The following is a 14,496-nucleotide window of genomic DNA, read 5'->3' as shown; positions in this document are numbered from 1 at the left end:
TTAAATAAAAATGTATTTATAGTAAATAAAATGCAAAACAAATAAATAAATAAATAAATAATAACTTAAATAAATAAATTAAATACATTTATTGTTTGATTTTTTGATTATGGCAAGAAAATACATTCAAGGACCACAAAAATTAGGTCAGCACTGGGACACTCTCGATTTAAGTAATTGATTTAAATAAATGTTAAATAAAACTTTATAATAAATAAAATGCAAAACAAAAACAAATAAATTAAAAATACTTCAAAATTAAATAAACAAATATGCCCCCGGACCACAAAAACCAGTCGTAAGTAGCATGGGTATATTTGTAGCAATAGCCAACAATACATTGTATGGGTCAAAATTATAGATTTTTCTTTCATGCCAAAAATCATTAGAATATTAAGTAAAGATCATGTTCCATAATATTTTGTAAATTTCCTACAATAAATATATCAAAACTTGTATTGCTAAGAACTTAATTTGGACAACTTTAAAGGTTATTTTCTCAATATTTAGATTTTTTTTTTTTTTTTTTTTTTTTTTTTGCACACTAGATTCTAGAATTTCCAGTAGTTGTATCTCGGCCAAATATAATTGATCCTAACAAAACCATACATCGATAGAAAGCTTATTTATTTAGATGATGTATAAATGATGATGTATAAATCTCGATTTAAAAAAAATGTACCCTAATGGCTAGTTTTGTGGTCCAGGGTCATAAATAAAGCATTTTGGATTCTGGCAACAAAATACAGCATTGGGATTCTCTCAATTTAAGTACTTAATTTAAAAAAGGTTAAATAAAAAAAACTTTATTTGTAATAAATAAAATATACTGTGTTAATTTCTACATGGTTTGAATATACAAACAAATGAACAAATAAATAAATAAATGAAAAACTGAAAAAAAGTTTCAAGTGAGTGTTAAGAATGAATTAGAATTAAAGAAAGTACCTATTGTGTAGCTGCATTAGACGCTCCATTTCCTGCTCCATGTGTTCCTGCAGCTCTCCTGGTCGCAGCACAGCATGACAGATCGGACACATGGGTGTCTGAGTGTCATACAGGGCCTTCACTTTACCTGGAGAGACAGGTGGGTTCACACAAAAAAGTTTCGCTTTATTATTATAAACCTACAATGAGCAATAAAGAGAATTCTTTACAATGATAAAAATCATCTTGTCCAGGCAGATGTGTCACCTAAAAGAAGCTCATCAACATGACAGCAGAGACATCGAGTAGAAATGCCTGTCTCGAAGTGAGGCCATCACAGGCTAACAAGTGGCCAAATGAAAGCAAATAGATGTGAATAAAACATGGATCTGCATGTAAACGTCACCCGGAGCCATGCCCTTGACAGTTGGCCCCCCCTATGAGTCCCCTCTCTTTTAAATTTCATCTACGGTGCATCTCAAATAAATTCACTGACAAGTACTAACTGCTTGCATCTCTGCCTAAAGGCAACCAACATCAGTAAACAATGAAATCCCATGGCTGAAATTGAATTTATAACCACATTACCTGCACAGATAACGTCGGCAAATAACAAGATGATAAGAGGAATTTGATTTGATTCTGGGACGAGCATGTCTTTTTCGCCTCCTCCTGCTGGAGGGACTCTCATTGGGGGAATTTGAGATAACTTCTAAAATGATAATGTTAAACCTTTACATGGATACATTGCCTTAATTAATATACATAGAAAAACCTAAACCTAAACCGGCGTGTAGCTATGAAATATGGAAGCTTGTTTCCGCCACTGAAAAAAAAAGGTAATCTTGTAATACTGACTTTACATCTCACAATTCTGACTTTTTATCTCAGAATTGCATGAAATAAATTTATAGTTGCTAATTATTGTGTGATATAAACTCGAAAAATAAAGTTGCAATTCTGAGAAAGAATTGTGTGACGTAAACTCACAATTCTGACACTTTAACACGCAATTGTGAATTTATATCCCACAATTCTGACTTTATAACTGAAAATTGTTTATATCTCATGATTCTGTTTTTCCAACTTGCAATTGCGAGTTTGCATCATGCAATTCTGAGAAACAAGTCAGAACTGAGTTTATATCATTTCTGACTTTCTCAGAACTGCGAGTTTATATCGCACAATTCTGACTTTATATATCACTATTCTGACTATATAACTCAAATATCTCTCAATTCTGACTTTATAACCAGCAACTGTGTAATTTTGAGAAAAAAGACAGAATTGCATGTTTATATCTTGCAATTCTGACTTTCTAACTCACAATTGCTAGTTTATATCATGCAATTCTGAGAAAAAAAAAGTCAGAAATTTTAGTTTATATCTTGCAATTCTGACTTTCTAACTCACAATTGCGAGTTTATATTCCACAATTCTGACTTTATATCTCACTATTCTGACTATATAACTTAAAATCGTTAATATCTCGCAATTCTGACTTTACTCGAATTGTGTGTTTATATAATGCAATTCTGAGAACAAAAGTCAGAATTCTGAATTTATATATTGCAATTCTATTGTAAGCATTATGGATTATGATAAAAAACATTTTTTTAAATTATTATTATTAAAACAGGATTTCATAATAAACTGCTTAAATCAAGTAAAAAAAAAGTTTTATTAATTCTGGTATTTTATGTTGCTTCATAAATGCCTATATTTCTCAAGATTTGGTCTTTTTTTCCCCCTACATTGTTTGTTTTAAACTTTAATTAATTTGAATTAACTTTCATTTTAATTAATTACATTTACACTACCATTAATTTTGTGAAATATAATTACAATTTAAAATAACTTATTTTTTTAAAAACACTTTAAAATGCAATTTATTCTTGTGATGGCAACTGAAAAAAAGGCTTAATATATTTGTAGAAAGCGTGATACATAATTCATAAGAATCAAACTCATTTAAAATAGGAATTAAAAAAAAAAAAACGTAACCCAAAATTTAAATATTAAATTAACATACTTCTAACAAAAAGAAAAAAGTCATGACAATTAACAAAAAACTGCTTAAAAATAAGCATTTTACTTCAGAATATCACAAGAAAACAGGCAATCATCATCCTCAGACGGTCCCGTAGCATTTTTTTTTCCCGAAGTTATAGGATGAGTGCACATGCCAACATCCATATGACAACTGCCAGAGTCTTGATGGGAGACGAATTCTGAGACGGCCATGAACTGACCTTTCCAAAATGCCACATTTCATCCTGGCTTTCTGTCACATTACGACAATATGTCAGAAGCCTGAAAAAGACAATACTAGAGGCTTGTATTTCACAGAGCCGCATGCAAAGAGGTAAACAGTCATATTACTGGAGGCCAGATGAACGTCTCTCTTGGTAATTGATTGACGTGAACTGTATTGGTTGCAATGGCTTTTTCAAAATGTCAGAATTCAGAATTCAGACAGCCAACGAGGTTTGAGATCACATATCAGTTTCTTAAGTTCAGCAATCTGTGAGGAACATTCCAAACTGAACATTCTAAACTTTAAAAGGAATAGAATAGAATAGAATAGAATAGAATAGAATAGAACAGAATAGAATAGAATAGGTGACATTTGAAGTCAAGTAAAGGGAGGTCCCTTAACGATTTCTGCCATGATTTTGCCTTTCAATAACTCCATAATGGGCGCGACCTTTTAGTAATCCGAGGGCATGCGAGAGGCAGGCGACTGGCAGGGGGCTTGTTCCCTGGCAGACTTTCTGAGGAGAGTGGCAGTTATAAAACAGAATTGGCCCACTCCACACCTGCCATGAAGCCCCGTCAAGTAGCCTGAACCCGTCTGGTTCGTGTTTAAGACATCAAATGTTTCATTTTATACAGGGGATTTCATCGTTCCTTCAATATGCTTTCTGAAGTGCAGGGAGTATGCGAGCTCCAGTGAGTGTTTTTATTGAGGAAAATAATGGGCCATTGAAAAAGGCTATTTAATAGGCAACATAATAGGCAATGTAGCAACACATCTGCTGTGGAAAGTCATTTCCTTCATTTTCAAAGGTATTTTCTTGATTCAGACCTTCTTTCATTAATCGGCTTAGAAGCAGCTTAATCACTCTGGCACTGGACCAGGTACATGTGGAAAAAAGTCCAAGTTTGCTGTTATTGAGGGTAATCAATGTCTGAAATGGGAGGCTGAGTGGAAATATTACCACGATAAATCCTAGAGCTCGGCTACAATTGTGAGAGAGGGACGTTGCACGCTTGCATGTTCGATATTATAAAGCGATCTATTAGAGTAAAGCGAAAATAGCTTCCATTAACATCCTTACTGTCAAGTCAATGAGCTCATTCTGTTCTGTTCCTGCCCCCGCATACTTTTGCTGGCCAGTCAGTGTCTCGTTAATCAATATTAAAATACATCAAAACTCATTTGAAACAATTCTCGCCAAAAAATTGTTTTTTAAAAATACACGTCGAAGGAAAACTAACATGACTATGCAATAACAACTGAAAAGCAGCTAGTACGCAGAACCTGGAAATATTGGATTTTGATATAAATGTCTTCTTCAGCATATTACTAACAATACAGATTATTTTAGTAAAACATCAACAACAACAAGGCTCACAAAAAGCATGAAACTCTAGGTTGGTCTTGTAGGTTATGGTCTCAGATACAGAGGAGAGTGATCAGTGTCTTGGAAATCCCTCCATCATAAATGTCCCCATAAAGATGAGGGATAGACATCTATACAGCTGCCCGATAAAGCTGTGGCACTCATCACTCCAGAGAGCTGATTGCTGCCTTTAACTGTGTGCTGTGTCAAAGAGTTCAGCCCTGGAGAAACATTTAAGAACAGGTTCAGCTCTACACGCAGACAAGTGAATGACCACAAACACAAATGATTCACTGAGTTCAGACTCATGTGACTCTCTTATAAATTATCTTATGAAATTAAAGCCTTATCTTTTCTATATTGTTACGAACATCCAAGTGTTTTTTTTTGGTAAGAAAAAATGTAGGGTGGGTTCTCAGTTATTAAGATGAATGCAAATTTGCGCAAAGTAATTAACTGGACAAGTCTAATATACGTCACTTGAGAGAAGATTGTAGTCTCACCAGAAGATCAAGTTTTGAGCCATTTTGAGATCTAAATAAATACATAAATACAAATACATCAAATAAATAAATACTTTAAATTAAAAAATGAAATAATTATCAGTATTATTTTACTTTCATTAAGATACTGCTAACACTTTACAATAAGGTCATTTGTTAATATTAGTTAATGCGTTAACTAACATGAACGACCAATGCAATAAACCATACTTTTTTTTTCACACTATTTGTTAATCTTTGTTAATGTTAGTTAATAAAATTAGTCGTTCATTGTTTGTCCATGTTAGTTCACAGTGCATTAACTAATGTTAACAAACACAACTTTTGATTTTAATAATGCATTAGTAATTGCTGAGTGTAACATTAATTAAGATTAATACATGCTGTAGAAGTATTGTTAATTTTTAGTTCATGTTAACTAATGTAGTTAACTAAAGTTAACTAATGAACCTTATTGTAAAGTGTTGCCAAGATACTATTATAATTTTTACTAATGTTTTGAATTAGTTTTTATTTTTACAGTATATCTTCTGTTTTCATAAAGTTTTAGCATTTTTTTATGTCTTTTTTTTTTAATATGTTGATATAGTTTTTATACATTTTTTTATACGTTCAGTTTTACTTTCAGTTATTTTAGTTCATCAAGTAAGATTAAGGTTAAGGTTATTTAAGATTAATTTAATTTAATTTCAGTTATTTTATATCAAGTAATGATTTTTTTTATTGTTTCAGTCTTAGTGGTACAACGGAAAAAAAAAAAAAAATACGATTACAAGTTTAAAATCATAATATTTAGATAATAAAGTCAGAATTATGAGAATGAAATCGAAATATTACACACTATGAGAATAAAGCACATGCAAATGGCCCATACTGAGAGCAGTTGCCAGGCCACTGGAATTTATTTGAATATTATTGATACGGTATAAAAGTGAAGGAACATCAGAAGGCATGAAATAAGAAATAGTAGCCTAATTTAATCAAACGAATGTCTCATTATTGTAACTGGAAAGATGATTGACTTACATACCGCTTAAACTGAAGCGAATACAGCGATCTGTCACACCACATTAAAGATTGTGAAAAATACATTATTGTAAGACATTGTTTGTATTTCACTATAAAACTGCCAGAATTTGAAAGCTGAGACTTTGGAATTTCTCCTGGTGCCCCCAATCCAGGCCTTTTGTATGCACAATTGGCTAGAATATACTCTCAAAATATTATAACCTTAATCTCTTAATTGCTATGAATTAATTCTCATAATTTTGACTTTATTCTTGAAACATTTCGACTTAATTCTCATAATATTTAGACTTTATTTTTGTAATTTCAACTTTATTATCGTAGTATTTCGACTTTATTCTTGAAATATTACAACTTTAATCTCGTAATCTTTTAACATGCCACTAAAACGCTGAGGTATAGTAAAATATAATAACCCTGGAATGGATAAATAGTTCACAATGAAATCAATAACATGCATTTAGAAAATAGGTAGGATGAATTTCCATTTCATGCTGAATTTAAGATAAAAGAAAGGTACGCGCACACACACACACAAAAATATATACAGACGTAAGGCAATTGTAAAATATCTCTGTGTATCACAGCCAGTGTTATGTAATCCTAAAATAACTCAACACAACTAGACTTGATCGTGACCACCATACATGCATTATCCTTTAGAGTGATCTTTTAACAAACCTCTGTGACCACTGCTCTCCAGCTCATCTCCAGAAAATCAATACAATGTGTCTGGATGTGTGAAGAAAAGCAGATATTTAAGCATGCAATCCTTTAAGATACTCAAGAGAGCTGACTACGAACATCCAACGCAGTGCCAAAAATGTTTAAATATGTGCATTAAGGCTGATTTTTTTAAGGACATTGTTAAAAACCTTGTTTTTATATAAAAAAAGAGTACTTGTAAATAAACAATATATCTAAAGCAATATGCTGTAAATTTGTCTCTTCAAAAGGTTATTTTGATAGTAATTGATATTGAGGGAGGGAATTATTCTCTAGATCTTCTCAACAGGCTTAATTAATGAGCATTCAGGGAATCTTAAATAACAGAGACAGCCAGATCAATAATAGATCAGTGATAGAGAGAGCACTATGTGAGAGAGAGTGTTTAAAACAAAGCGAAAAAAATAAATAACACCAGCAAAAATGAACAAGCCTTTGGAGGAACAATTACGCAATACACACCTCAACAATATGATGCAGTCGGCATGATATTCTAATGACACTCATTAACCCTCATCCATCCCTGTGTCATGACTCAAACAGTGGTGCGATGACCATACACCATCATTCCCCTCTGAGATAAACTCCCATTATTTGATGGGTGGGTTCTGCTTTTTTTTATGGTCTCCCCAAGAACTCATCAGCAGGAGTTACGGGGCTGTGAAGGCAGACACTTCAAATAAACCAAGTCTGAGAAAAGGGCCAAGATGAAGACGCACACCTGCAAACCAGAGGACAGGAAAGACAGTCCTGTCTGAGGTCCACACAGATGAAGCAACTAAAGTATCTGTGCTACACCTGTGTGTGTGTGTGTGTGTGTGTGTAAACACACAGGTACAAATGTGAAAATACTGGTTGCATTCAAAATTTAAGATGCACCACTTAAAAAAAGTTCACACCCAATCTGAATGTTTCCGACTATGTATATGCATGTAAGTGTGTGTGGGGCCAAACCCCAACTCTCAACCTGAGACAGCTCTGTCTGCACAGAGCGTAATGGGCCAGTCGGGAGTCAATGAAGTGACAGCTAACACCTCATAAACCTTGAGCTTGAGGGGTTGAACTGCACTAAGCCTAACTGTAAAACACACACACAAACAATTAGAAATGCACACACAACCAAATACACAAAACAATAACTTTTAAATCCACACAAACACTTATGTGAAGCAAGGGCTTCAACAACTTCAAGCATTTTTGATTTTTGCTGTGTATGGTTTGGTCTCATATCCACAGCGCTATGTTCTTGTTATTAAAAATACAGAATAACCATATGATTGTCATTATTTTGCCTCAATATAAGTCTCACCCACACACATTCAATACATTCTTATGGAGCAGGTGTGGGAAGCTCAAACTAATGAGGCCGATAGACCATAATAATCCATTTCAATCTAACGCAACCAACTCCCACATACATGCTGATAAGATCAGATAGCCTTGCACTCGCTGTGTCAAATACGGATACCCTGACAAGGTAAAGAAAGCCTGGGATGCTTTGAAGATGAGCTTGTTTTGGAATAATACAGATTTCGTGACAGCTTTTGGAGGATGTGATCAGAGGATCCTCAAAGAGGGTAACAGGGCTTTCACAAAAGTCGGAAGCACTCTGAAAATTAATAATAACCCAATGATGAAAGAGCAAAATTGATTACCCTGATTAAGCACACCTGCAAGTTATCTGCATGGCGGAACTTTAAAACACCATTAGCGGATTTAGAAATTGATTAAAGGGATAGTTCACTGAAAATTTACTCACTCCCATGTCATTTCACACCCGTATGACTTTCTTCTGTGGGAAGACGTTTTGAATAATGTTCACGTTGCTCTTTTCTATGCAGTGAAAGTGGATGGTGACCAGGGGCTTACAAGCTCCAAAAGCTGCACAAAAATATTTAATTGCTATATTGAAAGTCTTCTTGTTATTCACTGAAGATCTTGCCCTGACCATTCAGCATTCAGCGTTTATTTTTATTGTATGGAAAATTGCAGCTTGAATGAAACTATGAAAGACGTGTAAACGATGATGGAATTTTCATTTTTGCTTGAACCATCCCTTTAATGATTTCCTGTATCACTCTTTGAACAGTTGGATGAAATCTTTGGATCGCCACAGCCATGCTGACACACATTCACACAGAGACAAGTGTATTTATCTGGCTGGCTTGCGGATGGTGGCACAGTGGTTGATTTTCTCATTTTATTGGCCACCGGGGTAGAACAGGCCTGTGCTTGTTCAGAGCCAGCCAGCGAGACACAGTCAGCCTAAGCACACAACTGCCTCACTGGAGTCTCTACCAGTGCCAAACATACTGCGAGAGAGCGAGAGAGAAAGTCTAACATTGGGCAAGATGGTTGTATGGTTGCACTCCACAGAGGAAATAGCTGATGAAATGATTCAGAAATAATTGGGTGAATATTTCAGATTCTGAAAAAAATGTCTATTTTATTTTAGTTCAAAGACACTGAGATATGTAATACAGGGCACTGATGTAGTCCTGAGCTCTAAAACATCATCTGAAAATCCCAGGAAAGATAAGTAAATTATCTCAAATTTGAGTGGATGTGTTACTATAGTATTTTCTAGAAGGTGTCACTGCATGTTCACTCTATAATTTGAAGAATAGCGCCAAACAGTTTTGATTACTGGTGTAGGGCCCTATGATTTCTGAATTGCGGAATCCAGTCCTAAAAAAAGAACTGTATAACATGGAATGTCATGGAATGTTGTCAAAGTTTGGATGAATAAATCAAAAGTAGGTCAGTACCCTTAAGTCAAAATGTAATATGGACTAGTGTCTGTGAATATTAAGCTGCAAAAACACTATTTAAATATGAATCCTGTATGTTCTGCGTATTTCTGTGTGAATGAATGGCGCAGACGCGCAGTTTCGTTTAGTAAACAAAGTGAAACACGCATGATGCTTGCAGTGTTTTCAGCCTCTGCTGAGTACATGAACACGTAAACATAATCTTTAAAACTGCTCTGAGAGTTACCCTTTCTTTTGAGAAAAACTGTTGTCATGTCTTGTACAAACAGAAATTTAAAGGTCTTCAACAGCAACCAGTCTAAATAAAAGTTCAGTTTAACTTGAAGAAACTGTGACAGAAAAATATTACTCAATGTAATGACAGTACTACTACTACTAATAAAACATTACATTTACCAGAATTTTTTTTTTTTACCAGAATTTATTTACCAAAACAAATGTAAATACATAACACAGTATTTAATAAAACAAAATAAATTACTTCTTTAAAAAATTCATTACATATGCTTTTGATTATCAAAATCTACTGAAAGCATTCTGAAATCCAGAAAATTAATAGAAAACAGAATTTGGCAAAAATAAAACTTAATGTGAGGGGGAAAAAACAATTTCACAGGGTCTTAAAAATGTAATTTTTGTTAAACTTTTAATAAATTGCTGTTAAACTATGTAAGTTTCATTACTTCAATTAATTAGACATGCTTTCAGATTAATATTTTTTAATTTATCCGCTACAACACATTCTTGAAAAATTAAAAAGCATTAAAAAGGAATCCAGAAAAATTTAAATGGAAATTGGGAAAAAAATAAAATGGATTTTGATATAAAATGGATTTCGATAAACGATATAATATGCACAATTCATGTTTGCGTATAACATACAAACCTCATGTAAAATGAATAAACAGCTAGTTTCACAATCAAAATATTAAATAACTAATACATAAAAATGTATAGAAAATAAAAACTAGCAATATATAAAGTTTACAAATAAAAGGTATTTTGTCATTTTTAATTTTGCATATTTTGTTTCAATATTGACATATAATGTTTGATGTAAACAATATAATATATAATATGGAAACCTCAGCTCATATAATATTTAGTTTCAAAATCAAACATTTCTTAAGATTAAATGACCTTTGTTGAAAAAGGAAAAAAAAAGATTTAATTATTTAAGGGATTCATTCCCTTTTTGCTCTATTTTGTACATTATTCTTTGAAAGTGCTATTATATTGTACTTTTTTGTATTTTATTACAGAAAAAATTTAAAACCAATACATAAAAAAATAAAGTTAAAAAAAGGTTATTTTGTCTTTTTTTAATTTTACATATTTTGTTTTATTTTTGATGTTTAATGTTTGTTGTTTGATATAAATAATATGTAATATGGAACCCTCAGCTCATTCAATATTTAGTTTCAAAATCAAAATTTTGGACCTTTTGCTGAAAAAGGTAAAAAATGATTTAATTTTTAAAGAAATGTATGCCCTTTATGCCCTATTTTGTACTTTATTCTTTGAGTGCTATAACATTCCCATTTTTTTGTATTTTATTAGAAAAAATTTCAAACTAATACATAAAAATGTACAGAAAATAAAACCCTGCAATATATAAAGTTTAAAAATGGTATTTTGTATTTTTAAAGAACTGTACATATTTTGTTTTAATTGTGATGTTCATTTAAAGTTTATTGTTTAATCTAAACAACATAAAATATAATATGCAAACCTCAGCTCACATAATATTTAGTTTCAAAATCAAAAATTTTCCTAAGATTAAGTGACCTTTTGATTGAAAAAGAAAAAAAGGTTGAATTATTTAAGGGATTCATGCCCTTTTTGTACCTTATTCCTTGAAAGTGCTATTATATTGTGCTATTAACCTAAGGTAATGTATTTGTCCCATTTTACAATGTGTCCTGTGTGTCTACCTTTTTAAATAGTAGTCACTGGGTGACATTCTGTGAATATCAGTTTCTTTTTTTTTCTTTCTCCTCAGAACTGGACTTTATAACTCACAATTACGAGTTTAAATCTCACAATTCAAAAAAAGTCAGAATTGTGAGATACAAACTCGCAATTGCGTGACAAAAAGTTAGAATTGTGAGTTTGTATCTGACTTTATTTCTCTCAATTTTGAGTTCATATCTAACAATTCTGACTTTATAACTCGCAATTGCAGCTTTTTATCTCACAATTCTGACTTTTTTGTCGCAATTGCGAGATAAAAAGTCACAATTGTGGCTTTATAACTCGCAACTGCGACTTTTTATTAATTGTGAGTTTATATCCCACAATTCTTAGAAAAAAGTCAGAACTGCAAGTTTGTATCACGCAGTTCTGAGAAATAAAGTCAGAATTGTGAGATTTATTTTTTATTCAGCGACGGAAATGGGCTTCTATAGCTGACTTCCATTGAATGGAGAAAAAAAAACTTCTAATTTTTCAAAATATCTTCTTTTATGTTCCACAGAAGAAAGAAAGTCAATGAAGGGTGAGTAGATAATAACAGAATTTTAACTTTGGGTGAACTATCCCTTTAACTTCATTTCGACTGTAGCATTGAAATTTCCAGAACCTCACATTGGTTAAATCCATACAATGTTGCTTTTTTTCATGACGTAGGAAAAAACACAAACACTTTGTTATTAATGACAGTCCTCTGACCTTCGTTTAATAGCAATTCTTGGTTTCCACCTGCTGTGGGAGCTGTGGGAGGACCGGGCCACCCAGTCTGAAGAGAGTTTAACACAGACGAGCTCCTGCGGCACAGAAAAACATGACTTCATCTTGAACGTCTAGAAGCCCATTACGGGCTGAAACAGCATCTGTGTTTTGGACGGCACTGGTCCATGAGGCTTGGGAATTCGGTTCTTAACTCAAACAGACAGTTTACGTAAGACATTATATGTCAGCGTGGCTTTGGCAGGTTTTTAATACTAGAGGCACAGTGATTGACAAATGCAATTATATACATTAAATGCATTGTTGCAACAACATGCAACAAACCATCAATTCCTCTTCCACTCTCTTCTTCAACAAGCTCCGATCAGATTGCATGAATTAATATGCAACTTCTGGGTTAGTTGCAACCAATTGCATCATGAGCATAACTATATATATTTTTAATGGTGGTAGGCCACTGTACATGACCAGAAAAACCTGCTAAGTGTAATACACTTTAGTCTGATAGGTAAACGTCAAGCTATGTGAGACTAGTTTGATAAATGAAAAGGTTATTTTAAACTTTTTGCACAGCAAGAATTTGACCTTACCGATACATGTTTGTGGCTTGCATAAGACGCTGGTTCAAATCTTTCTCTCACCATTTCAACCCAAACAAAAGCAACAAACCATCACACTATAAAACTTCACTCCAACAAAGGCCACAGAGAAAGACATAATTCAAGCAACCAATGGGAAAACGGCCACCAGGCAACCAGTTCAGCACAACATCCAAACATCCTTAACCCCAACCCACTAACATGCCCTAAGCTTGTTGCTCCACTAACGCTGCATTGTTCAGCTCATTAAGTAGCTAAAGGCTAATTAGACAGCTAACGAGTAGAGGGTAGTAAGGCTGAGCAAGTAGGGGGGACGACAGAATCAGGGTTTTCTGCCACACTGGGTTGTCTTGGAGGCAGTAAAACCATGAAGTCCGAGATGCAAGGGACTGACAAGTCACTGATGCAGCAAAGGTGAAAAAAAAAAAAAAAAAAAAATCACTTTTTACAGCCATTTTAACATATGATTACAGTACATTTGTGTTGCCATTATTTAAAGAGAAACAAATCCTATTCATATCTAGATATTATATAATTATCTTGTTATACAAAGCCTATATATAGTTTTTAGAAACTAACATTCACCATAAAAGTGTATCTAACAATAAAAATGCATACTATTTAGCTGTGGTTCCACATTTTGGTTGTTACTGCACCATTACAGAAAATGTACTTTTTTTTTTTTTTTAATTACAACATGCAGGAAATTACATTATTTAACATTTTGTACAGGATTAGTGGAAGTTAAAACAAATCTCATTCACTTTTCTCAGATTTTACAATTATTGTCCTAAATTAATCAAGCTTAAGTTACAATAAATGTTCAAATTAATACATAAAAATGTATACAAAATAAAAGCAATATATTTACATGGTATTTTGTCTTTTTAAATTTTACATATTTTAATGTTTATTTTGATGTTTATTTTGATGTTTATTTATGTTTAATGTAAACAATATAATATGCACAATTCATGTTTGCGTATAACATACAAACCTCATGTAAAATGAATAAACAGCTAGTTTCACAATCAAAATATTAAGGCTAAGTGAGCTTTTGCTGAAAAAGGAAAAACATTTTTTAATTTTTTTTTTTAAAGGAATTAATGCCCTTATTGCCCTATTTTGTACTTTATTCTTTGAAAGTGCTATTATATTGTAAGTTTTTTGTATTTTATTATAGAAAATTTTCAAACTAATACATAAAAATGTATAGAAAATAAAAACTAGCAATATATAAAGTTTACAAATAAAAGGTATTTTGTCGTTTTTAATTTTACATATTTTGTTTCAATATTGACGTATAATGTTTGATGTAAACAATATAATATATAATATGGAAACCTCAGCTCATATAATATTTAGTTTCAAAATCAAACATTTCTTAAGATTAAATGACCTTTGCTGAAAAAGGAAAAAAAAAAAAAAAGATTTAATTATTTAAGGGATTCATTCCCTTTTTGCTCTATTTTGTACATTATTCTTTGAAAGTGCTATTATATTGTACTTTTTTGTATTTTATTACAGAAAAAATTTAAAACCAATACATAAAAAAATAAAGTTAAAAAAAGGATATTTTGTCTTTTTTTAATTTTACATATTTTGTTTTATTTTTGATGTTTAATGTTTG

The 14,496-nt window shown here is 32.3% G+C and overlaps 1 protein-coding gene across 2 annotated transcripts in view; it reads right to left on the bottom strand.

Annotated features, from left to right (window-relative positions):
• rnf220b (ring finger protein 220b) overlaps positions 1-14,496 on the bottom strand; it is a 40,035-nt gene that overhangs the window by 11,548 nt on the left and 13,991 nt on the right. For both annotated transcript variants that reach the window (XM_051116979.1, XM_051116980.1), the window contains exon 3: positions 949-1,075. In XM_051116979.1, the coding sequence (XP_050972936.1) occupies positions 949-1,075 (127 nt within the window). The remainder of the gene's footprint in view (positions 1-948; positions 1,076-14,496) is intronic.

This window comes from Labeo rohita, chromosome 8 (assembly GCF_022985175.1).
Source record: "Labeo rohita strain BAU-BD-2019 chromosome 8, IGBB_LRoh.1.0, whole genome shotgun sequence".
In the NCBI taxonomy this organism is placed as follows: Eukaryota; Metazoa; Chordata; class Actinopteri; order Cypriniformes; family Cyprinidae; genus Labeo; species Labeo rohita.
Note: the sequence above shows the minus strand (reverse complement) of the source record. Positions and strands in the feature narration are given on the sequence as shown.